The 21,667-nt window shown below is 65.5% G+C and overlaps 2 protein-coding genes across 3 annotated transcripts in view; one reads left to right on the top strand and one right to left on the bottom strand.

The window, feature by feature from the left end:
* Positions 1 to 6,330: 6,330 nt before the first annotated feature.
* PTP4A3 (protein tyrosine phosphatase 4A3) lies at positions 6,331 to 12,545 on the top strand. The gene is made up of 5 exons (XM_049632860.1): positions 6,331 to 6,435; positions 8,335 to 8,427; positions 10,045 to 10,175; positions 10,771 to 10,845; positions 11,901 to 12,545. The coding sequence occupies exons 1-5, from the start codon at positions 6,331 to 6,333 to the stop codon at positions 12,016 to 12,018; spliced, it is 522 nt and encodes a 173-aa protein (XP_049488817.1). The 3' UTR covers positions 12,019 to 12,545.
* A 2,841-nt stretch (positions 12,546 to 15,386) lies between these two features.
* The window catches only part of LOC125924368 (maestro heat-like repeat family member 5), a 61,494-nt gene continuing 55,213 nt past the window's right edge, over positions 15,387 to 21,667 (bottom strand). For both annotated transcript variants that reach the window (XM_049632858.1, XM_049632859.1), the window contains 6 exons: positions 18,284 to 18,460; positions 17,537 to 17,692; positions 16,807 to 16,929; positions 16,330 to 16,432; positions 16,017 to 16,091; positions 15,387 to 15,629 (listed from right to left, as the gene is read on the bottom strand). In XM_049632858.1, coding sequence (XP_049488815.1) covers positions 15,532 to 15,629; positions 16,017 to 16,091; positions 16,330 to 16,432; positions 16,807 to 16,929; positions 17,537 to 17,692; positions 18,284 to 18,460 — 732 coding nt within the window. In that variant the 3' untranslated portion in view covers positions 15,387 to 15,531. The remainder of the gene's footprint in view (positions 15,630 to 16,016; positions 16,092 to 16,329; positions 16,433 to 16,806; positions 16,930 to 17,536; positions 17,693 to 18,283; positions 18,461 to 21,667) is intronic.

Below are 21,667 nucleotides of genomic sequence, written 5' to 3'. Positions count from 1 at the left end.
TTCCTCCCTGGCAGTGTCTCCGTTTGTAGAGGAGGCCGCGCGCCCCACAGAGGGCAGGCCCTGGCTCCGGGTCGCACGTGGGGGGGTGGGGGGTCAGGGCAGCGGGTCAAGCCCTGATGAGGCTCCAGGCGTCAGGAGCGTGCCGGTGCCCCTGCTGCTGGCCGGCTGCTGCAGGAAAGCCTTCCCTGGTCACCTGAGCCTCCGGCTCTGCCCTCGGAAAGGCCCACTGTGCCGGCTTACTCTGCTCAGAAGCTCTCCTCCTGTTGGTCCCCATCCCGGCTGCGGGCACTCGGCAGGCACTGGAGGCAGGAACCGGTTGTTGGGGTTGCTGCCTGAAGGCAAAGAGGCACTGCCAGGGAGTAGTAAGCTCCCTGTCGCTGGAGGTGTGCAAGCTGGGCATTAGGTGGCGTGCATGACCTTTGAGTTTCCTCTGGACCTCAGGGGGCTGAGATCCCGTGATGGGTTCTGGACATTTCTCACATCTGGACCTCCGCCCAGAACGCTGGGTCATTTGCTCCTTCCGTAAACAAGTGGGGAGCCCTCTTGGTGCCAGACGCCGTGCGGGAGGCAGGCTGGGCCTGGGACACTCTGCTCTGAAGGGCATGTGGCCGAAGGGAGAGTGGGCCGGACAGGGACGGCGGGGGAGGGGGAAGAGGGTAGCAGTGCTTGGTCAGTGAGGGCGGCTGGCCCCTCCGTGCTGCTGGGTGCAGGGGCGGGAGGGCTCAGGGAAGGTTTCCTGGGGGATCAGGGTGGGCTCGGCCTCTCGGGACCCCCCTGCTGGCCCCCCAGCAGCATGTGGACTTGGGCTGGCTCTGGGAGCCTTCCAGGAACGGCTCCTGCTCTGATAAAAATAGACTTCTCCGAAGGGCTTGGTGTTGTGCCAGCTGCCGCAGGTGCCCCCCCCCACCCCCCCGCCCCCCGGCCTGGCAAGAGCGGGTGCCCCAGACAAGGGGGGAACCGTGCTGCTGGGCCCGGGTTTGCCTCCCGTGCGGCACGGGGCTCTCTGCGTCTTGGGTGAGGTATCGAGAGCGCGATGGGAACTTGTAAGGACAAGGAAGCAGACGAGGGTGGTAGAAACAGCCTGCCCGGGGGGCCTTTCTGCCCGAGGGCCAGAGTCGGCGTGAGCAGGGTCTTTGCGGCTCAGCAAAACGCGGCCCCAACCATGGTTCTTCTGCTTGCTGGCTGTGTGACTTGGCGAGTTACTCAACCTCTCTGACCTGCTACGTTGTATCAGTACAGCGAGGCCCACGAGTCTTGCCCATGGGATGCAGCGTCCGGCACAGCATCGGAGGGAGCAGACCTTCCAGAAGTGGCCAAGCTGGGATACCGGTGGTGGTGGGGGTGTCACTGGGCGCCCAGAGATGGCCTTCTGGAAGGTGCTGCTAGAAGTGAGGTGCTCAAGCATGTTGGTGCCGGACGGAGGCAGGAGGACAGGAGCCCTTGGCCTGGGGTCCTCGAGCTGTTGGGCGGGCCCCGGGCTCGGGGTGGGGGGGAGTGTGTGTACCTGTGTGTGGGGGCTCCTGTGGGGCCTTTGCACCCAGTACACAGTCTTCCTGCCTGCTTGCCTGGCTCAGGGGTGCGAGGAGGCCAGGGTCACGGGCATGGCTGGTGCTCTCGTCCCCAGTGTGGGGACAGCCTGCGGGAGTGGGGGGGGGGCTGTGTTCTGGGCAACCCCCCTCCCGCCCCTGCCTGGCCCCGAGGCTCTGACTGCTGACTGCAGGGGCCAGGCTGGCTGCTCAGCTGGGTTCCCAGTGAGGCGAGGCCTCCTGGGACCTGATGTGCCAGGGCCGCCCGTCTCTTCTGGGGGCCTCTGGGCTGGCTGGGACAGGTATGGCCTTGATGTGAGGCCAGCCTCCACTCTTGAGGCTCGAGGTCTGGGGAGCACTTGCCTTCCTTACGTGGTGCTCCCAGGAGGCGAAGCCAGGACCCTGCTGGTGGGGGTAGGCCGGGACACCCGGACGGTCTCACCTGGGAGCGTCACAGAGGGGCTCTCCTGAGGGGAGGTCTGCGCTGAGCGTTGGAGGATGAGGGGGACGTGGAGACAGCTCTCCGTGTGGCCTTGCGTGGGCTCCTAGCCCCCGTGCCTCAGTTTCCTCACCTGCACACACCAAGGGGGTGGGCTGGATGACAGCCCCCCCCCCACCCCCCCAGCAGTGGTGAGGACTCTGGGAGGAACAGCAGTGTCCCGCACACAGCCAGACCCTCAGGAAGTGGGAAAGCCCTCCGGGTGTGGTCCGGGTGCTGGGCAGGGGTCTGAGCAGGTCAGGCGAGGGGCTCGGCCCTCACCTTGTGGGCGTCCCTGCCCCACGGAGTGCCCCACCTGCAGGCCCACGGAGTGCCCCACCTGCAGGCCTTGGCCGGTGCCCAGGTCCCCTCCGGCGCCAGCCTGTGTAGTCCCCTTCCGCCGTGGGAATCCCTCCCGCGAGATGGGGCCCTGGGGAGCCCCAGAGGGTGCCGCAGAGGGCCGGCGCGGGGGTGACGGGCTTGGGCTCCCGCGCGCGGCAGAAAGCAGGCGCCTCGGCAGGGGCCCCGCCTCGCAATGGTCAGCCGCCCTCCCCTCTGCTTGCATTTCCCCTTCCTCCTGCCGCTTCCTCTCCCCTGCTCGGCCCTCCGCAGCCCCTTTGTTCGCCCGGGCACGCTGGCCGGCCCACCGTTATATTTAGGCGGCAGGTGTGGGAGCCACAGCAAGTCGGGTGGCCCTCCTGGGCACCAGCCGTCGCGCCCACGTGATGCCCGGGAGCTATAAATAGCTCCGGGCCGCGGGGCGCCCAGCATCCCGGGGAGGCCGACGAGCCCCGAGCTCCGAGCTCCCAGCTCCGGGTCTCGGCCTCCGCGCCCTGCCCGGCCCGCGCACGGATGGAGGCGGCGGCGGGACGCCTGCGCGCGCGCGCTTGAGCCGGGGTGAGCCGGTGCTGGCGGGGGGCGTGCCGGGAGGACCTCAGCGGCACCCCGGGGAGGGGGCCCGCACCCCTGGAACCAGCTCCCCCCTCCCCCCGCGCCTCGGGGCTCACGCAGCACCGGACGTGGTGGCCCCCACCCAAGACCCTACGGGATCTGCCGGGTCCCGGCCCTGCTCCCACACTTCTGCTTTACTTCTGGGACCTCGGCTGAGCTCTAATCCTCTCGAATTGCCCCACATTGGGCAGGGGCCTGGGTCCAGAGGGGCTGGCCCTCACCAAAGTGGATGCAAACTGGGCAGGCTGTGACCAGGAATGAGGGCTGTAGCCTCCCTGAATCTCTTAGAAACCGGGGTGGAGGTTGGTTCTTGCCTCCTAGACTGACCGAGAAAACCCACAGAGCCTGTCTGGTCAGGGCCCAGAGACCATCCTGCCTTCTCTCCCTGGCCCGGTTACTCATCTGCAAACAGGGACGACCACATGGTCCCCTAACTGGTCTCCAGCGGACGACCGCTGTGAACGCTCAGAGGGTTCAGTGCCGGCAGGTGGGGGGAGGCCGGCTGGGTCCCACGAGCTCGGGTGTGGGGCCACTGGCAGGAAGGCCCATGGGGAGACACCCAGCTACCAGCAGGGCTCTTGCCTCGTGGTGGTGGGCGTGGGGAATGGATGCTGGAGAACTTGGTCGCCCCTGCCTAGGGGCCCTGGGGCCTCACTGAGGGGGTGTGGCTGGGAGGAAGGGCCTCTCCCTGGGGGGATGGCCACAAGGCCTGGTTGAGCTTTGTGGGAGCACCTGGGGCAGCAGGGGTGAGGCATCGCTGCCTGCTCCCCGCTGGGAGTGGGGGACCCAGACTCTGCACAGACCCCACCCCAGCCTGGGCAGTGATCGTCCGACCTCAGCCCAGACCCGTGACCCCATTCTAGCCTATATGCTGCTGCCTGTTCCCAGACAGTCTAACCCCTCAGCTCTGCCAGTCGGGGACAACTTCAGGCTCAGGTGGATGGTAGTGTGGCCTTTCCCTGCCCAGCAGCCTTCAGCCCTGAGGACCTGTTCGGGGATCCTAGGCAGCAGGGCTGGGCCCTATGCTGGGGTCTCCCCGGGTGCCCAGAGGCCGGGGGCAGTGAGGGGGCAGGTCAGCCCCTCAGGGAGAGGCTTGTAACCCTGTGGTTCTTCGGGCCTTTTTTCTTCTTTCTTTCTGGTAAACACACACACACACACACACACACACACACACACACACACACTCGGGAACATCCTGCTGCCCCAGGAGGAACAGGTGTTTGTGTGTTCAGGGCGCCCGCGGCTCTCTCCTTCCTCACCTGCACTCCAAGCGGAGGCTTGTGCTGGGACAGCTCAGGTTTGGGGCCGCGGCTTCCTTCCCTCTGCCTTTCTCCCCCTCCGGGGACACTCCCCATTCAGCCCTCCTAGGGCCATGGCATAGGACCGAGTGTGAGGTGTGGCACCTGCCCTAAACCTGGGGACACCTTTCCTGTCCGGGGGCCCAGGCCTTGGGCCCTTGCCGCACCTAGGCCGAGCCCCCATGGGCTCAGCTTGCCTGGCGGACGGCTGGAGAAGGGGGTGCTGGGACGGGGGCAAAGGTAAGAGGTGCTGGGTTGGGGAATGGAGGGCCTGCCCAAGCGAGCAGGTAGGGTGCGGCCGGTGGGGCTGGGGCCACTCCCAGTGGCCGGAGGGGTCCGATGACCACTGGGTCACAGCCTGAGGGGCTTCAGGGGCATCTTGTATAACCCCTCATTGTGCAGATGGAGAAACTGAGGTGGTCCCAGCCCGTGTGGGGGGGTGGGGGTGGGGGTGGGGTTGGGTGCTCCTGCCGGGACCCCAGCCCAGGAACTTTGGGGCCCAGGGAGGGAGAGGGGGGTGGGTGGTGGTGCTCGATGGTGGTCTCTGTGGCCCGGCCGCTTCCCTCCCTGCGGCCATCGCAGTGTGACCCACTCCTGGCCACCTGCGCGGTCACACCTTGGCAAGCGTCTCGTAGCCAGCTGGCCCTTTGGCCGCTGTGGTCTGCCTCTGCTTCTCCAGCTCCCCGCGGGCAGAGCCCGGTTTGTTTACTCCCGCGCCCGGCCGGCCCTGTGGGTGAGCGGTGGAGACAGCGGAGGGGTGGAGGTTCCCATGGGGCACCCGTGAGACATGTTTAAGGTGGTTTGCAGCTGTGAGCCGGGCCGCAGTCCTCTCTCCCCGCTGTTTTCCCCGGTCACTTTGGCACCCACGCCTGAGCCCCTTTCCCTGAGGACTGGCCGCCCTGGAATGATCTGGGCTCAGAAATTCCACAGAGGCCCGGGATTCCACAGAGCAGTGTGGCTGGGGTGGGGGTGGGGTGTCTGCTGGTCAGCAGAGGGGGACCCAGGCTGGAGGGGGCGCAGCCTCTGTTGCTATGCAGACGGCCCTGAAATCTGCACACGGGGTTAGAGCCCACTCGTGCGGCGTGTGTCCCTGGGATCCCTCCCTCCGTCCCTTTTCACTCTACGCCGGTGGCGGTCGGGGCTGTGCGCCAGACCTGGTGGGAGCTGTCCGTCCCTGTGATCCCAGGTGGGGGAAACTGAGGGCGGAGGGTCACTCGCTCAGCACGGTCCTGCGGCAGGGCCCCAGGGAAGCATTGTCTCCCTCGCCGGGGTGGGCAGACTTGCACGTCTCAAGGAGACGGGGGCTCTCGGTGACGCCCTTTTCTGTTCGTTTCCTCTCCTGCAGACGTTAGCCTGCTGCTGAGCGGCCTGGGATTTATGGAGAGGACCTCGGGGGGGCAGCTCTGAATTCTGCCCGGGCCCAACATCGCCGCGACGCCTGCTGCCGAGGGGGCCTGCGCGCCTCTGGCCCTCACCATTGCCCTCGCCCGCCGATGTTCCCTGCTGTCCGGCCCAGGGCCGGCTGTGCCGCCTGAGCCCCCGGGCGCCCTCCAGGACTCGCAGTACCCTGATGGGGTAACGTGACAGAGGCCCTGTGTGTCAGAGCCGCCCGCCCCCACCGCCGGTCCAGTTCAAGTTCGGTTTTCCTTCGGCCCTTGAGGGTCTGGGGCCCGCCTTTGAGCGCAGGGGGCCGCTTGCCTGTCCACCGATGCAGAGGGGGCGTCCCCAGAGGCAGGCAGTGCTGGACGGAGCCACGGCGGCCCATTCGCTCCGGGCTTTTTAAAGTTTTCTTCGCTGGGCTTTTGGTTGCCCTTATTTTTACTTTTGCTTCTCTGGGGCCCGTGTCTTTCCTTTGCTTTGTAAGGAGCCGGACTCTGCTACTCAGCCCTTCCGCCTCCGAGGTGTTTGCAAAGCATCTGTGCGGCTGGAACGGGTTTGCAAGGGGTTTCTGTGTCTCGATCAAGCCCAGGGATCTCGGTCTCCTCGGGCTGTGGGGGGGGGCAGGCGGGGGCTTCTCCACTGCAGACCCCAGCCCCGTGCGGCCCCTCCCTGGGCCCCGCCCGGTCCTCGGAGGAGCATGGCCCGGATGAACCGGCCGGCCCCCGTGGAGGTGAGTTACAAGAGGATGCGTTTCCTGATCACGCACAACCCCACCAATGCCACGCTCAGCACCTTCATTGAGGTAGGTGGGGCCCGGTGGGGTGTCCGCACGCCTCCTGAGAGCCGGCGGGGGGTGGGGAGCGGTGGACTTTGAGCCGTCCCACGCACTGCCTTGGGGAGCAAAACTGTGGCCCCGGTTATAGGGCCCCAAGGCGGGAGCCCCGAGTGTCCTGGGGAGCTCGGTGGGAGGGCAGTCCTGGGGTCAGCAGCTCCCTGGAGGCCTGCAGGGCAGGACGGTGTAGGGCAGGGGGTAGGTGCTCCGTGCTGTGTAAATAGAGGCAGGCCCAGAGGTAGGAGAAGTGGGCATCACGCCCTCAGGACAGCGCCTGCGCTGGAGCAGAGGCTGCACGGGAAGGAGGAGGGAGGGGTCCCGACGTGGGAAGTGGCTGTGGAAACAGCTCGAGGCAGGCAGCGAGGCCCACGGCGGCAGGCGGAGTGAAGTTCCATGGCCAGCCCAGGCTGCAGGAAGCCTGCTGGCTCTTAGGGAGCCCTTGGGTTAGGACCGGCGGGGCCGGAGGCTTCAGGGTGAAGATCTGTGGGAGAAGGGGCTGGGTAAGGGTCTGAGCTGGCCACAGGAGGAGTGGCCACCGTTGGCGTGACCAGAGGTGTTTGCAGAGCTGTGCATGGGTCTCAGACCCTCCTCCCTTCCCTCTGTGAGAGCCGCCCCCACCCCATGGTGCTTGTCATAATGAAACAGGGGCCTGGGCAGGAGAGGACCTGAAACACTGTATAGAGGGAGGCAGTGGGCGCCCTGCCATCAGGGGCCTGGGCCTGGACACTGCCAGGGGCCCTGCAGACGAGGGCTGCCCCTCTTCACAGCTGACACCCTTGAGGTAATAGCAGGACGTGGGGAAAGACTCAGCCCAGGACTCGGCACAGGACCCAGCCTGGGGTCAGGGTCTGTGTGTGACCGGGGTCAGGGCCTAGAGTTGCCACTCTAGGGGGCAAGGTCGTCTGTGGTGAGGGTCAGGGCTCAACCCTGGGCTGTGTGGCAGCCCCTTTGCCACACGCACAGAGGAATTCGGAGGTGGCCCTATGGCCTCCGGGCCCTGTCCACCTTCCTGTGCCCCCCCCCCATTCTCAGAATCGCTGTCCTGCCTCATTGTGTCCAGTGTCCCTACCGCACGATGAGCAAGGTCTAGCAGATGGATGACTCGTCACTGCTCCCAGAATAGCTCTGGAGCAGGTGTGGTGGGAGTAGCCCCTGCTCGTGGCCCCCGTGGAGCGGACCCCCCGCGTAGAGGATAAATATAAACAGCCTGGCTGTGAACTGCCTTGACCTTTCCTCTGGTAGCCTGGGGCTTCCCTGCCGCTGGTGCCCGGGGTCTTGCCTCCCGGCCGCCATCCGAGCAGGTGCCGGCCCTGTGCACCGTGAGGTCCCCCGCCCGCTGAGGCCTGCCCCTCAAGAGTCCGAAGGCCCTCGTGTGGGGTCCGGCTGTGCCCTCAACTGGACCCGTCCACGAGAGCCTGGCCAGGAGGGCAACTCAGAGTGGGGACCATGCAGGGCCACATGCGGACCACAGTGTCCTGTCCCTGCTTGGGGACCCAGGAGCTTTGTCTGGAAAGTGCTGGTACGGGGTGGGGGCGAGGGGGGGTTCCTGAGCACCCAGGATGATGGCAGAGATGTGCTGGGAGGCCAGGCTCATGGCTGGTTAGCCGCGATTGCAACGAGGGTAGGTGGGGACACCCTGCCCTCACCGGGTGGGCCCAGGGACCCTCGCCCAGAAGCATCAGGAAAGCCTCTTCTACCCACAGCAAGTCGTTGGGCCTGAAAGGCCACCCTAGTGGTTACTCTTGGCATCGGCCTTTCTCTTTTGTTGTGGGGGGGCCGCGGCCCTGCCCTGGGGGCCCCAGACAGGGGGTACCCACCCCGGACCCCTCAGCCCCAGCCCGGCCTGCCTTCGTCCTCCCTCCCTGCCAGGACCTGAAGAAGTACGGGGCCACCACCGTGGTGCGGGTGTGCGAAGTGACCTACGATAAGGCCCCTCTGGAGAAGGACGGCATCACCGTGGTGGTGAGAGTCTTGGGGCCCCGGTGGTGCTGCTGCCGCCCTGGGGGGGAGGTGGGTGGATGGGGCCGGCCTGCACTGTGAGCTTGCCATGAGGTGGGCCTGCGGGGCCTCGCTAGGGCCACCTGCCCCCCCACCCAGGCGTGCTGGCGCCTGGGCCACGTGGCGTTTGGGCACATGTCTGGCCAGTGGGGCCCTCGAGGCAGGAGCACGCGCCCCGTGCGTGTCCACAGGCATAGCTCATGTTGCCAGACCCTCCTGGGTCTGCCTGGGCTGCCGGGCACCCCCCGCCCCCCACTGTCACTGCACGGCAGCCCCCGCGTGGGGCTCTGTCATGGAGAAACTGAGGCTCGGGTCAGTCACCGTCTGAGGCACAGCCAGAAGGTGCCAGAGCTGGGACCACGTGGGGGGGCACCTTCAGGATAGCACCCCACCCCCATCAGGTGGCGGGCGGGCGGGAACGAGGCCTCACCCTGCAGGGGTCCAAGCAGGGTGGGACAACCGGGGGTCCCACGGGCTCCGTGCCGGCTCCTCCGTGTCCGGGCCGCCTGGGGGCTCATCTCGGGCTTGTCGGTGTGGGAACCGTATGGTGAGGAGGGTAGGGCGGGCACTCCTGTGTGGTCCGTGGGGAAGCCATCCACGGAGGCCCAGGGGAGGGAGCCTTGGGGCTGTTTCTTTGGTCCCTTGGTCCCGGGGACCCGAGTCCAGGCGCAGGAAGGGACGACCGTGCTGCCACACGCCTGTGGGTCAGGCCACATGTATATGGTGCGTCCCCTAGCGCAGGGCTGCCCAAGGCATGGGGTGGCGGGGTGGGGGCAGCTCTGGGTCCGGTGGCCTCGGCCTGGATCCTCGCCAGAGGATCCCTTAGTTACTAGCTTCCCCTCAGCGAGCCGCCTCCCGGTCCACCTCGGGGGGCCCATGCGGATTCACCTTTGGTGCCCGAGGAGCGGTTCCCCTCTGCCCCGCGTGAATCTCCTTCACTGGGACCTAAGTATCTCTGTCTTCACGGCAGTGCCCTGGGCTGGGCCCTTGCTCCGGAGGCTCCCCACCTCTTCTAGAGCGCTCGGAGAGGTGGGCAGCACAGCTAATTTTTCGAAACCAAATTAATCCCTGAACATCTGGAGAGGGCCCAGCTGTCACTGTTCTGGAATCCAGCTCCCAGAACAATGGGTCTCACCCCTCTGCCCTCTCTTCACTCCTTCCTGGTAGCTGGGCTGGGCCTGCTTTGTGCGCCTGGGCTGGGAGCTGGGGACACAAAGAGGCACCTGTCAGGCACGTTTGTAGTCTACGCCCCTTGGGCCTGCCCACCCAGAGTCGCTCAGGCTGTGACCCTGGAATGAGAGCGTGGGCTGACAGGGAGGGGACATAGTCACCGTGCTTGGGAAAGGGAAGGATGGGGTGTTCAGGGAAGGCTTCCTGGAGAAGGGGACATCTTCTTGGAGCAGACAGGATGAGGAACCCCTCCGTGGGGACTGCCTGCCTGGCCAGCTTCCTGCCCTCTGGGGCCTGCTGCCCCTCCCCTTCGTGGGGTCCCTCTGTGCTTCTCAGAGAGACGACCTTGTCCGAGCCACGGGCTGGCTGGCCCCGGGGGCCTCTAGCCTCACCGGCTGCTGCCCTCTGCAGGACTGGCCATTTGACGACGGGGCGCCCCCACCTGGCAAAGTGGTGGAGGACTGGCTGAGCCTACTGAAGGCCAAGTTCTGTGATGACCCTGGCAGCTGTGTGGCCGTTCACTGCGTAGCCGGCCTGGGACGGTGAGCCAGCGCAGGGTGGGGCTCACGGGGACGTGGGAATCCCGAGGTCCACCTTGATCTCGGACGTGGGTGCTGGGCCCACATCACACGTGACCACGGGGTGGGAGTCCCTCCCCAAGTCTGATCCCTCTCCCTGCTGCTGGGTTGCAACTTTGTCCCTGTACTCGAGCCGGAAGGAGCTGCCACCCGCCCCCCTCCCCGACCCAAAAACCCATCCCCCCAACAGCCACGTATGACTGTAGTGACCCGGGCAGTGGCCCCCCGGTTTCAGGGCGAGGGCTGGCAAGCGGGGTTGGTGGCAAGTATCAAGCCCTCATCCCAGGCCAGATGCACGCCCTGCGCTTTGCTCACCGTCTGGCTCTCCTGCATGTTTACACGTGGGGAGCCTGAGGCTCAGAGAGGGTGACTGGCCCACCTGGGGCTGCACAGCAGGTGGTGGGGCTGAGCTGCTGCCCGTGCCCTCCACAGAGGGGAGGTGCTGGACAGCTTTTTGGTGGATGTGAGGGTGAAGGCATCGCTCTGCGCCCTCGGCAGGCGGCCCGTCGGGGGAGGGGTGGGGTGCTGAGGCTTGACCCAGCCCCGGGTCTGTCCCCAGGGCTCCGGTCCTCGTGGCACTGGCTCTCATCGAGAGTGGAATGAAGTACGAAGACGCCATCCAGTTCATCCGACAGTGAGTGGCCGGGGGTGGGGGTCGGGGTGCAGGCCAGTTGGTGTGCATTTGGGGGTCTGGGTTTAGGGGGTCCTTATCCTGGACTCCCCACCCTTGCCGGCAGGCACTCCCAGCCCTTGGCCACAGGGTGACCTCCGAGATGCCCCCAGTCCCACGCAGCCTCATTCTGTAGTATCGACTCATTTGTGAGGGCCCTGCAGCCAGGCCACGTGCCCCAGTGGGGACCGGTCCCTGTGTGCGGCCCCTGGAGCTGGGGGTGTGGGGTGAGGAGGGGCCCCAGGCCCTGTGGTCCATGGCCGTGTGAATGCGGACAGGCTGTGGCACCCGGCAGGTCCAAAGCCCAGCGACTCAGCACAGCTTAGACTCATCCTTCACGCATATGGCCCTTGGACGTGGTTACAGGGGGCTCTGCTCAGGGAGCCTGGGCCCCCAGGGGGGCAGCCCTTCTCCAGCGATGCCTGTCTCGGGGCCGGAGGGGCTCTGGAAGCTTTGCCTGCAGAGTCTCCTGCACTCCCATTTTGTGGGCCCCAGCAAGCGCGTGGCGACGCCTGAGGTCGTGGGTGGGTGGGGACGGTTGACTTCCTGAAGTGCTTGGTGGGCAGCCTTAGGGGTTCCCCATGTCCTGTCATCTGAGGCCCTCACTCCCTTCCTGGCTGCAGGGCTGCCCGGGCGTCACCCTGTGACCCTGTAGGAGCCCGTGGCCTGGGGGTGGGGTGGTACCAGGTAACCGAGGAGGGCGGGTACCATGGGGGGACAGGGCTCGGGTACCATGGGGGGACAGGGCTCGGGAGCTAGCCTGCAGGAGGTGACCCCAGGCCAGGTGAATACTGGTAGCAGCGACAGCAGATACGGGAAGGGTGACATCAGCACTGGGAAGGGCCCTGGAAGGGCCTGGAGGTGAGGCGAGCTCTGCCTGGAGCTCCCCGGGGCTGGGCAGGTGCTGAGCGTGCCCCCTGACCCCACCCCATCCCATCTCCCCAGGACCCTGGGGCTGGCTGGGCAGGTGCTGAGTGCCCCCCCCCCCCACTGACCCCACCCCTGTCCTGTCTCCCCAGAAAGCGGCGTGGAGCCATCAACAGCAAGCAGCTCACCTACTTGGAAAAATACCGGCCAAAGCAGAGACTGCGGTTCAAAGAACCTCACACACACAAGACCAAGTGCTGCGTCATGTAGCCCAGGGCCTCCGAGCAGGGGCTCCACACCCGCTGCCGCCTCACCTCCTCTCCCGGCACCTTGGCACCCCCGTGTCCCCTGGGCCCAGCTCGCCCTGCGTGCCCTCTGCCGTCTCTTCCCGTCTGGTCATCCCTGTGTCTCCGTCTGCCCGTGTCTACCACTTTGCAGACCTGCCCTTCCCTGTGTCTCTGTGCCCTGCGTCTCTGCGTCTGGGTCCCGGAGCCCCGTCTCTCTCTGCGTCTCTGGGTGTCTCTGCCTCTCCCCGAGTCTGATGTCTCTCTCTTCCTGGCTCTGTGCCTGCAGCTCTCTCTCTGTCTGAGGCTTAGCTGGGGCACCCCGGCCCGGCCCTCCCACACTGTCCCCTGGGCAGCTTTCCTCTCAGGCTCATTTGTTAGGGGGCAGGTGTATTTTTTAGCCACTGGGCCTGACCCCTCCTCCATCCTGACCTGTTCTTGGCACTTTCAGTTACTGGGTCTGGAGACTGTCAGATGTCCTGGACACCGAAGGCAATAAAATAGGACTCTGTGGCTGTGTGTGCGTTGAGAGTAGGGTGCGGGGCCGGGCGGGGTGGGGGGCGCCTTGGGAGACTGGGTGGGGCCCCTGGAGGCCACTGCCCACCCCCTGACCCTGACGCCTTCCTGCTGGCGGCACTGGGGCTCCCCCTGGTGTCTGTGCTGGGTCCCTGCGCTCCCTGGATTAGGGGCCCCGGGGCGCGTCCCTGATCCAGCAGAGTGAGCACCTCTCTGATGTGGCCTGTGTGGGGCCCTGCCCAGTTGCCTTGACATTTTGGGGGGGGTGGCAAGGCCGGGTCACCAGGGCTGCTCCTCTGCAGGACAGACGGGGACTCACTCGGTAATTCCTCAGGGCCTCGTGTCCAGTGGGGCGGCTGCTCCTGCCCCTACCAGGTGCCCTCGTTTCAGCCTCAGAGGCCGGGAGAAGGGTGCAGGTGGTGTGGCCACTTGGCTGAGGTGGAGGGACGCCCCATGCCATCAGCGCAGGGTGGGGAGAGGAGGCCACAGGGACACGGGGTGAGTGAGTCTGAGTGTACAAGAGGCGGAGGCCGGGGCCTGCCTGGGATTGCCGTGCTCAGGTCTCCCAGAGCTGGGGGCCCCTGCCTGGCTGAGGAAAGGGGCACGGCCAGAGGAGGGGCCCAGGGCTGGCCCGGCTGGCTGGTGTGGAGCGTCTGGGGGTGGTCTGTGCCCGGCAGGTGCTGGGAGCCACCTGTGGATACCACCCAGAGGCCTTCACGGATGGCATTTCTCCCAGTTGCTGGGACCCAGTGCCCATTTTAGGGGTCACAGCCCCGGGCCTGGCATCCAGGCCGCCCCGTCCTTGCGTCTGCCTGGCCTGAGACTCCCTCCATCCCACTCTGGGATGGGTCCGTGGGGGAGGGCTTACCTAGCTGTCCAGATGTCACCCCTTGTCTGCTTCCCAGGTTGGAGGCACACCCAGGAAGGGCAACGTCAGGGCCTTGGCACAGATTTGCATCCTTGGAGGCGGGCGTCCCCTGCTAGGGGCCATCCCACTAGTACTCGAACAACAGGCCCCGGTGAGGGGGGCGGTCTCTGGGGGCTGCTCCCTTCTCGGGGACCAGGGGTGTGGCCAGCAGGGACACAGGCCCAGTCCCTCAGTCTCCCCACTGGCCTGGCAGTGAACGGTTGACACTGGTGTCATTAATAGGGCACCGCCTGTGTGCCCGGCTCTGTAGAGCCCAGCTTCCCTGCTAGGTAGGAGTTGGGACCCTCCCCGGTCCCAGACTCAAGGCTTGCCTGGCACCGTTGGCTCCAGGAACCCACCGGGTCCAGGCCCACCCAGCTCCAAGCTTTCTTTCTCTGAAGCAGACTTCCCGGAGGAGGGTGTGCAGGGGCCAGGCGGTGAAGCGGGTGGGTGAACCCAGGGAAGGTCCCCCTTTTAGGGGAGATCGCACCCGTGCCCAGAGACCACACCCACCAGGCTGGAACTAGGGGACCCTGTAACCCGCTCGTGGTCCCTAAGGAGCACATCCCCCATGCCCAGCCAGGGGGTTGGAGCACCCAGGGAGACCCGTGCACAGGATGAGAGTTGTGAAAGGGAGAGCCACCCCAAAGTCGCTCCTCAGGGGGCTTTATTCAGAGATGGACCGACGGGTAGGATGGGGGCCGCAGACCCCAGCCCTCTCTGGGCTCCTGGGTGGAGAGGGGCCCCCGGCTCTATCAAATGGAACACACCTGAGAAGGCTAGTAAATGCGTGCTCCAGGAAGGTCGCTGTATTTTTTTGACGCACCATCCAAGTTTTGGGGCCCCCTCTGTGCCAGCCCTGTGCACCCGCATCCCTGCCCCAGGGCGCTCACAGTCGGGGGGGTGTGGGGTGAGACAGCCTGGGAGTTTGGTGCAAGGGTTGGGGGGGGCGGCTCAGGCTCAAGGTGGGCTGAGGAGGGGCTGAGAAGGGGGCTCCCTCTGGGGGGGACATGCAGGCTGGTCCTCGAAGGATGGGGCAGTGTGGAGGCCCCTGGGGGAGGAGTGGGGGAGGTGCTCCGGATGGAAGGAGCTTCCTGAGCAAAGGTGTGGAGGGGCTGTGTGCGCACTTGAGAGACAGGGTAGGTGGGTGGCCGGCTGGTCGAGTGGGGGGTCCTGAGAGACTGCCTGGGACTCAGGCCCTAGGAGGAACTTCAACAGACCGGGGAAAGGCCCATCTGCCCATTTCACATGTGGGAAAACCAAGGCTGAGAAGGGAGGGCCTGGCTGAAGGCCAGGCTGGTCTCCAGGTGGCTGCATGGGAGGTGGGGGTGCTTGCCAGAAGGACCATCTTTGGACTCAGTCCTGTGAGGGGTCCGGGGAGGGAGGTCTTTCTACCCATTTTACAGATGGAATAGCTGAGGCTCAGAGAGCTGAGACCCTTGTTTCGGGCCATACGCAGCTCACCCAGGCCCCGCTGGGAAGGTCTGGCTCTGGCCCAGCCCTGACTGGACTCCGGAGGCAAGGGGTCATGGTGGAGGGAGACCCTGAGTCACCTGGACTGAGGGAGACCAGCCAAAGGACCGTTTCCCCACGGCCCGCTCCTCAGTGACTATTAAGCTCCAAACCAGAGACAAACTGAGGACTCAGGGGTGGGGGTGGGGGGGCCTTGGTAAACGGCTCCATTCCACGGTGCCTGCCCTTGGACAACCTCCTCAGTACTCAGATCCTGGCGGACCATGGCTCCACCTGACGTGGACTCCACCTGATTTCCACTAGCTGTCATTTGCAGGACCCTGCACAGACTTCACAGTTTGCCTCTGGGATACCTGGTCTGCCCCCTCTACTCTAGGCCTGCCCCTGTTCCCTAGTCCTGCCGGTGTCCCGTGGGCTTGCCTCGGTCCTCTGGGGTCACGAGATGGCGGGCAGGGAGGTGGCAGGTGTGAAGGTTCTTTGTTGAATCTACATCTTTTTTTCAAATGGAAAAATCTTATGCCTCCAAGCTCCGTGTGGACGGGGCAGGGTTGACCAATTCGGTGGGCACAGGGGAGGAGGAGGGTGAGGGAGGACGGATGGAGGTCACTGCGGTCTGACGGCCATCTCCTGAAGGAAAGACAGCTGCCTGCTGGCAAATTCCCGGATGCCGGGCTCTGGGTCTTTTTTGAGATCTTCAAAAGCTCCAGGGGAGGAGAGACAAGTCAGAGGTGCCCCGGGGTCCCGTCTGCCCGCAGCCCCACCCTGGTGGAGGGAGTCCGAGGGCCCATGCTCCCGGACAGCATCCCCTCCTTCCAGCAGGGGTGGGGGCGTGGCAGGACCACACCCGGACCCCAACTCCTCTGCCTCCCCAACCCCACCTATTCCTCGCCCCTCACTTTTGGGCGCCCACCCACAGCCTTACTTTATTGGAGCCTCGGGTGGAGTGAGTGGGTGTGAGCCCCATCCCACAGGTGCCCATCTCTACCTCTGGAGGTGTGGGCTGGGGGTCCAGGGCGGGGGGAACCTCCAGAGGTGGGGTGGGAGGTGTGGGCTGGGGGTCCTGCGCGGGGGGACACGGGGCTGCTTACTGCAGAGCAACAGGTTTGTGTCCATGCTGTTCACCACCTGGGACACGGCCTGGGGGTGGTAGCAGATGTTGTACCCTGCGGGACAGATAGAGGAGCCCGCCAGTGGAAGAGGGCTTGCTGGCGGGTGAGCGTCAGACCCTCTCCAGGCCTTCCGGGGCCCCTCACCCACCACCTCTCCTCTCCTGCCAGCAGACCTCGAGCTGCGCTTGCAGTAGCCTGGCAGGTGCTGGCGGGCCGGACCAGGGCAGGAGAGGGTCAGGATGCTCAGGCAGGGCAGGCAGGAGGGTCCCAGAGCCCGGCCGCCCCTGCTCACCTATGAAGAGCGCAGCCCAGGTCTTGATGTGGTGGTGGCGGCTGTGCAGGTAGCTGAGGGCCTGCGCCAAGTGGATGCTGAACTCCTCCTGGCTGTGGGTCATCTGGCCGGAGGACAGCGTGCCCTGCTTGCTGGAGCAGGGACTAGTCCAGAGCCCCAGCCCAGCCCCGCCCCTGCCAGCCCCGGGGGCTGCGGGTGCGGTGAGGGACACAGCGGCGCGCCAAGCCTGGAGCCTGGCTCCTGGCCCCGCCTCCCGGCCCCGCCCCGGCCCCGCCTCTCGCCCCCGCCCCAGGCCCTATCCGGCAGGCCCCGCCTCCCGCCCTCGCCGGGGCCCCGCCTCAGCCCCGCCTCCCGGCCCCGCCCCGCCCCAGACCTCTCCCAGGCCCCGCCCCGGCTCCGCCTCCAGGCCCCGCCCCCCGCCCCAGTCCCCGCCTCCCTCCCAGCGGCCGGTCCCGCGCGCCCCAGGCCCCTCCTCACCAGGCAGGTCCAGAGGAAGTGGCGGGCGCTGAGGCCCCTCTCCCAGGCCAGCGTGCAGAAGAGGGTGTGCCGAGGCCGCCAGCGGAGCAGCACCGCGCAGCGGTACAGGGCGAACTTGGCATGCTGCGGGGACAGCCGCGGGAGGGGTCACCTGCCGCCTGGGCTGTCTGGGCTGGAGGTGTGTCCCCCCCGCCCCCCTCAGACCACGAGCTTCCGGTGGGTCTGGGGCCCGATGCCGTCCTCCCCCGCTGTAGTCTCAGCCCACCCTCGGCCTCTGGGGCAGCCCCGGCTCCGGCCTCAGTGCCTGGCTCCCGGATGCTCCCAAGGCAAGTCTCCCATTCATTTTGGAAGCTGCCGCTCGATGCCTCTCTTCGGCCACGCTGTGTCTCGTTGGCCTCAGCACGGGGCACGGCTGGCACATGGGAAAGCCTGACCATTGCACCAAGTTCAGCGAGCAACCCGAGCCCCCGCCACGTGGCAGGTGCTGCGGACATGGCAGAGACTGGAACAGGCCGGGTCCTGCCCACACAGAGCGCGCGGCGGCACGCGTGCACGTGCGTAAGCGCTCGTATGCACGTGTGTGCGTGCGCGTGCACGCGCACGGGGCGGACCTCGGTCACGGACACCAATGCCGGTGGCCACACCTGCTGCCCGAGAGCAAGGCTGCTCCCTGCCGCCATCTGCACACCCTCAGCCCCGCCAGGGGGAAAGCCCGGCAGCGGGCACTCACCTTGACGACGGCCGGACAGCGGTCCTTCAGGTGCAGGAGCAGGGGCACCAGGCTCTGGTGCACCTGGGTTCGCAGGCCGATCAGCTCCCTGCCTGCCGCTGCTGCCACCAGGTCCCCGAACAACGCCATGGCCGCCGCCCGGATCCCGTCCCGCTCCTGCAAGACGGGGGCTCAGAGCCGCAGCCAAACTTGCCTGGGGCCCCCACCCTGTGGAGGGGATGGGGCTCAGGTCCCTCAGCCGAGCCCTCTCACCAGGTCTGGGGCCCCTGGGCAGGGCCGTGCCTCCCTCTCAGGGCCCTTCGCGGGTCCCAGACCCTCCACCGGGACCTGAAATCACTTCTCTCTCCCTCGCAATCTCACCCCGACCACCCGAGTGTCACGAGAGTGGTGTGTGTGGGGGCGGGGCGTATCCCCTCTAGTTCCCCAGTGAAGGGAGACAGTCACCGCCAGCTTGCGGGGCGCTTCGGGAAGGTGCAGCAGGTGGGGCTGGAGGGCCCGAAGGGCGATGCTCTTCCAGCCTCATGGAGAAGGGGGCCGAGCGCCACCTGGCGGCCAGTGGGCCCAGTGTGGCCCAGGTGCGCCGGGTGCACATCCAGGCGTCCGCCTTTGGGGCTCCTCTCCCCAGCCCCCAGGCCAGAGGGCAGAAGGGGAGTTGGGGGGGGGTCCCTCTGCCTTTGAGGACCTGGGGTAGGCACAGGAGGGGGGCGTAAGCAGGGCGCGTGCCCGCCTCCGCCCGGGCACACTCACGTCGTCGAAAAAGGAGCGGGCGTTGATGGCCACCCGGAGGCTTTGCGCGGCTGCACCGTTGGCGCCCAGGCGGTGCAGCACGTCCGACACGGTGCCCATGACCCGCACAACCACCTGCTCGCTGTTCTGGAAGAAGCCGTTGAGAAAGGCCGGCATCTGTCTTTGGAGCAGGCTTCCCTGGGGGGCAGGGGCACCGGTGAGCCGAGGGTGCCAGGAGTGGGGGCTCCTGTGCCCTACCCCGGCCCTGTGGAACAATCTCAGGCCCTCCCTCCGATGCCCCTCCCCAGCCCCCATCCCGGCCTGGGTGTCTGCCCGGCATAGTCCCCCTAACTCCGCTGGGATCCCGCCCTGGCTCTGCACACAGGGCAGCTGTGCTCCTGCCCTGGTCTGCCCCCCAGGAGCGGTGTGGTCATGGACAGGGCTTTCCTCTCTGAGGGAGTCCTCCTGGGGTTAAGGGATATTAGCCCTGTGTTAGGTGGCTCCCAGCTCCTTCTTTTTCCAGTCCCCATGCTGGTCAGAAGGCCCCCCACTGGAGACCACTCTTCCCTTCCTCCGCCTCACCCTGCCTTCACCCGTTCCCGGCCTCCCAATGGGCCAGCCAGGGAGGGCCTGGGGACAGGACGAGACAGGGTTGGTCAGCTGTGCACAGACTGAGGTCACTGGTTCTCTAGTCACAGGGAACTCGGGTGAACAAGAGGTGGTTCCGGACCTCCTACGTTACAACGACCACTTCCCACTTGCCCACTACTTTAAACAAGACTGAATTCATTCTCAGCCAGTTCTGTCTGTGCCTCTTGTTGGCCTGGTGCTCGTGAATTGTCCAGATGAACGATTGGAGAGCAGCCTGTCGGCAAAAGGATGTTTCCTGCCGTTGGGCCCCTTATCAGTGATAGTGTGAAAACCAGGGTGATTTTTACAACTTTAAAACAAGTTTTCAGCCACCTCATTGGCTTCCTGAGCTCTGTTGGGTTTTACAATATTAACTTTTCAGCAAATGACTCATTTCACAGTAACAAACACTTTCTGCACACCTACAGGGTACAGCCAGGGTGCTGGGATGGGACTCGGGTTCTGGCAGTGAATGGGCAGAATGGGACTGTAATGGGAAGGACCAGAAAACAAACAAAGCACGCATAACACAATGAGTGTCAGAGGGTGACGAGCAGTGTGAGAGAAGATAAAGCAGGGGATAGAGTGAGCCGTGGTGGAGGCCGTGGTGGAGGCTGGGGTTGTTACAAAATTTAAGTAGGATCAGAGAAGATGTCACCGAGAAGGTGACGACTGAGGAAATTCTTACAGATGTGCTGGAAAGGCAGTCCAGCAAAGGGAGCAGCATGTGCAAAGGTCCTGAGGCAGGAGCATGCCTACCCTGCTTGTGAGCAGAGGAGAGACTGATTCACATCCTCACAGGAGGCTGCTGGCTGCTGGGTGAGCCTACACTGGAAAGGAGAAGGGGCAGCCATTGGGACCAGGGAGGGGGGTGCAGTGGTCTGGGGCAGATGCTGGTGGCTTCGGTGAGGGCAGCAGTGGAGTGGGAGAACAGTCGGATTCTGGGTCTGCCTGGGATTTCTTGATCGCCTAGACGGCCCCCAGGTTTGGGGTCCCCATCAGCTGAGATGAAGGTTGCAGGAGGTGCCTATTTGTGGGGGTGACAGAGTTTGCTGTGGATGTGCTGAGTTGGAGATGCCAGCTAGGATCTGAGCAGTGAGTCAAGGCTGGCGTTCAGGTCTGGGGTTGGGATGTGGATCTGGTGGGCAGTGGGCCAGTACATGGTACTTAAAGATCGGAGAAGGCCAGCAAGGGAGCGGCAAAGACGGGGAGGAGGAATGGACGGGAGTCCCGGGGCGCCATCCGGTGCCCGGCCAGGGACAGGAGAGACCAAGGAAGAGGCCGCCCAGGATGTGGGAGGGAAACCAAGCGAGCGAGGTGTCCTGGGCCAAGGGGATGGAAAAGTCACTCGGTCTGTGTGCTGAGGGGCCCGATAAGGGGTCCCCCGGTGGGAGGTCACAGGGCACCTGCACGAGAGTGCTCGCAGGCTGGCAGTGGGGGTGGGGGACGCTGCCTGGAGGGCTCCCTGCTTTATTCCACGGCAGTTGAGTATTTCATTAAGCATTGTGTTCGTGGCATCGTCACACAACCTCCAACGAGCACCAAAGGGCTGCTGCCAGGAGGGCTCCTGCCACAGCTGGCCACGTGGTGTCTCCGTGCCTCCTTGCAGCCCGGGGCGACCGCTTGGCCAGTCGGACTGGAGCACCTGTGGGTCGTGCCCTCAAAGGGTGGGGTGTGCCTGCTGGCTGGAGTAAGGTGGTGGCCGTGCAGACCCTCCCGGGAGGGCAGCGCCCAGGGGCAGGGGTGCACAGCGAACGAGGAGGAGCAGATCAGGATGGCCGCACCCCTGGAGAGAAACGCTCGTCCACCCTGTTTACGCCGCAGCTCACGTGGGTCTTGGGCACGTGCTACATTCTGGCCTCCTAGTACACGTGCGGCTACCTTGCCGGTGCAGTTTGTGTTTGGCGGTAGGCGGAGGTGGCCACGAAGGCACGCACCGCTGAGTGGGAGTGGTCCTGTGGGTCCTGCAGAGGGCGCTCCTCTGGTGTGGGGGCAGTGACCGCTGAACACCCTCAGCCCTGGGCCCTGCCCCATCCCTGCCCGGTTCAGCCTGTGCCGTCCCCACACCAGCAGGCCTCCTTGGCTGGCAGTGCTCTGGATCTGCCTTGTTCCCCCAGCCCCGCTGTGGCCACCGGCTCCCACCCCACTTGGGAACCATGCCCCCTCCCTGGCCCTGGCTGTCCTGGTCTGGCAGCCCTCCTCCTGTCTTATCCACTCCCCACGGGTCCCACCTGGTGTGGGGCATAGAGGAGGCACACGGAAGCGTCCTATGACGGGCCTGCAGGAACGGCTGAAGACGGGTGTGTGGATGACGGACCACTGACCCACTGACCCACTGATCCACTGACCGACTGACAGAGTGAATGAATGAATGATAGAGCAAATGGGAATAATGGAGTAAGTGAATAACATATAAAGAGTGAACAAAAGAAATAATGAAATAATGAGTCATAGATGAAGGGCCCAAGGAGCAAATGGTTGGGTGGATGGGCAGGTGGATGGATGGTGGATGGATGGGTGGGTGGGTAGGTGGATGGATGGGTGGAAGGGTGGATGGGTGGGTGGGTGGATGGACAGATGGTGGATGGACGGACAGTGGGTGGATGGATGGGTGGATGGATAGGTGGATGGATGGATAGATGGATGGATGGATGGGTGGATGGATGGGTGGATGGATAGATGGATGGGTGGATGGGTGGGTAGATGGATGGATGGATGGTTGGACGGATGGGTGGTTGGCTGGCTGGCTGGGTGGGTGGGTGCGTAGATGGATGG

Source organism: Panthera uncia, chromosome F2, assembly GCF_023721935.1.
Source record: "Panthera uncia isolate 11264 chromosome F2, Puncia_PCG_1.0, whole genome shotgun sequence".
Taxonomy (NCBI): domain Eukaryota; kingdom Metazoa; phylum Chordata; class Mammalia; order Carnivora; family Felidae; genus Panthera; species Panthera uncia.
Note: the sequence above shows the minus strand (reverse complement) of the source record. Positions and strands in the feature narration are given on the sequence as shown.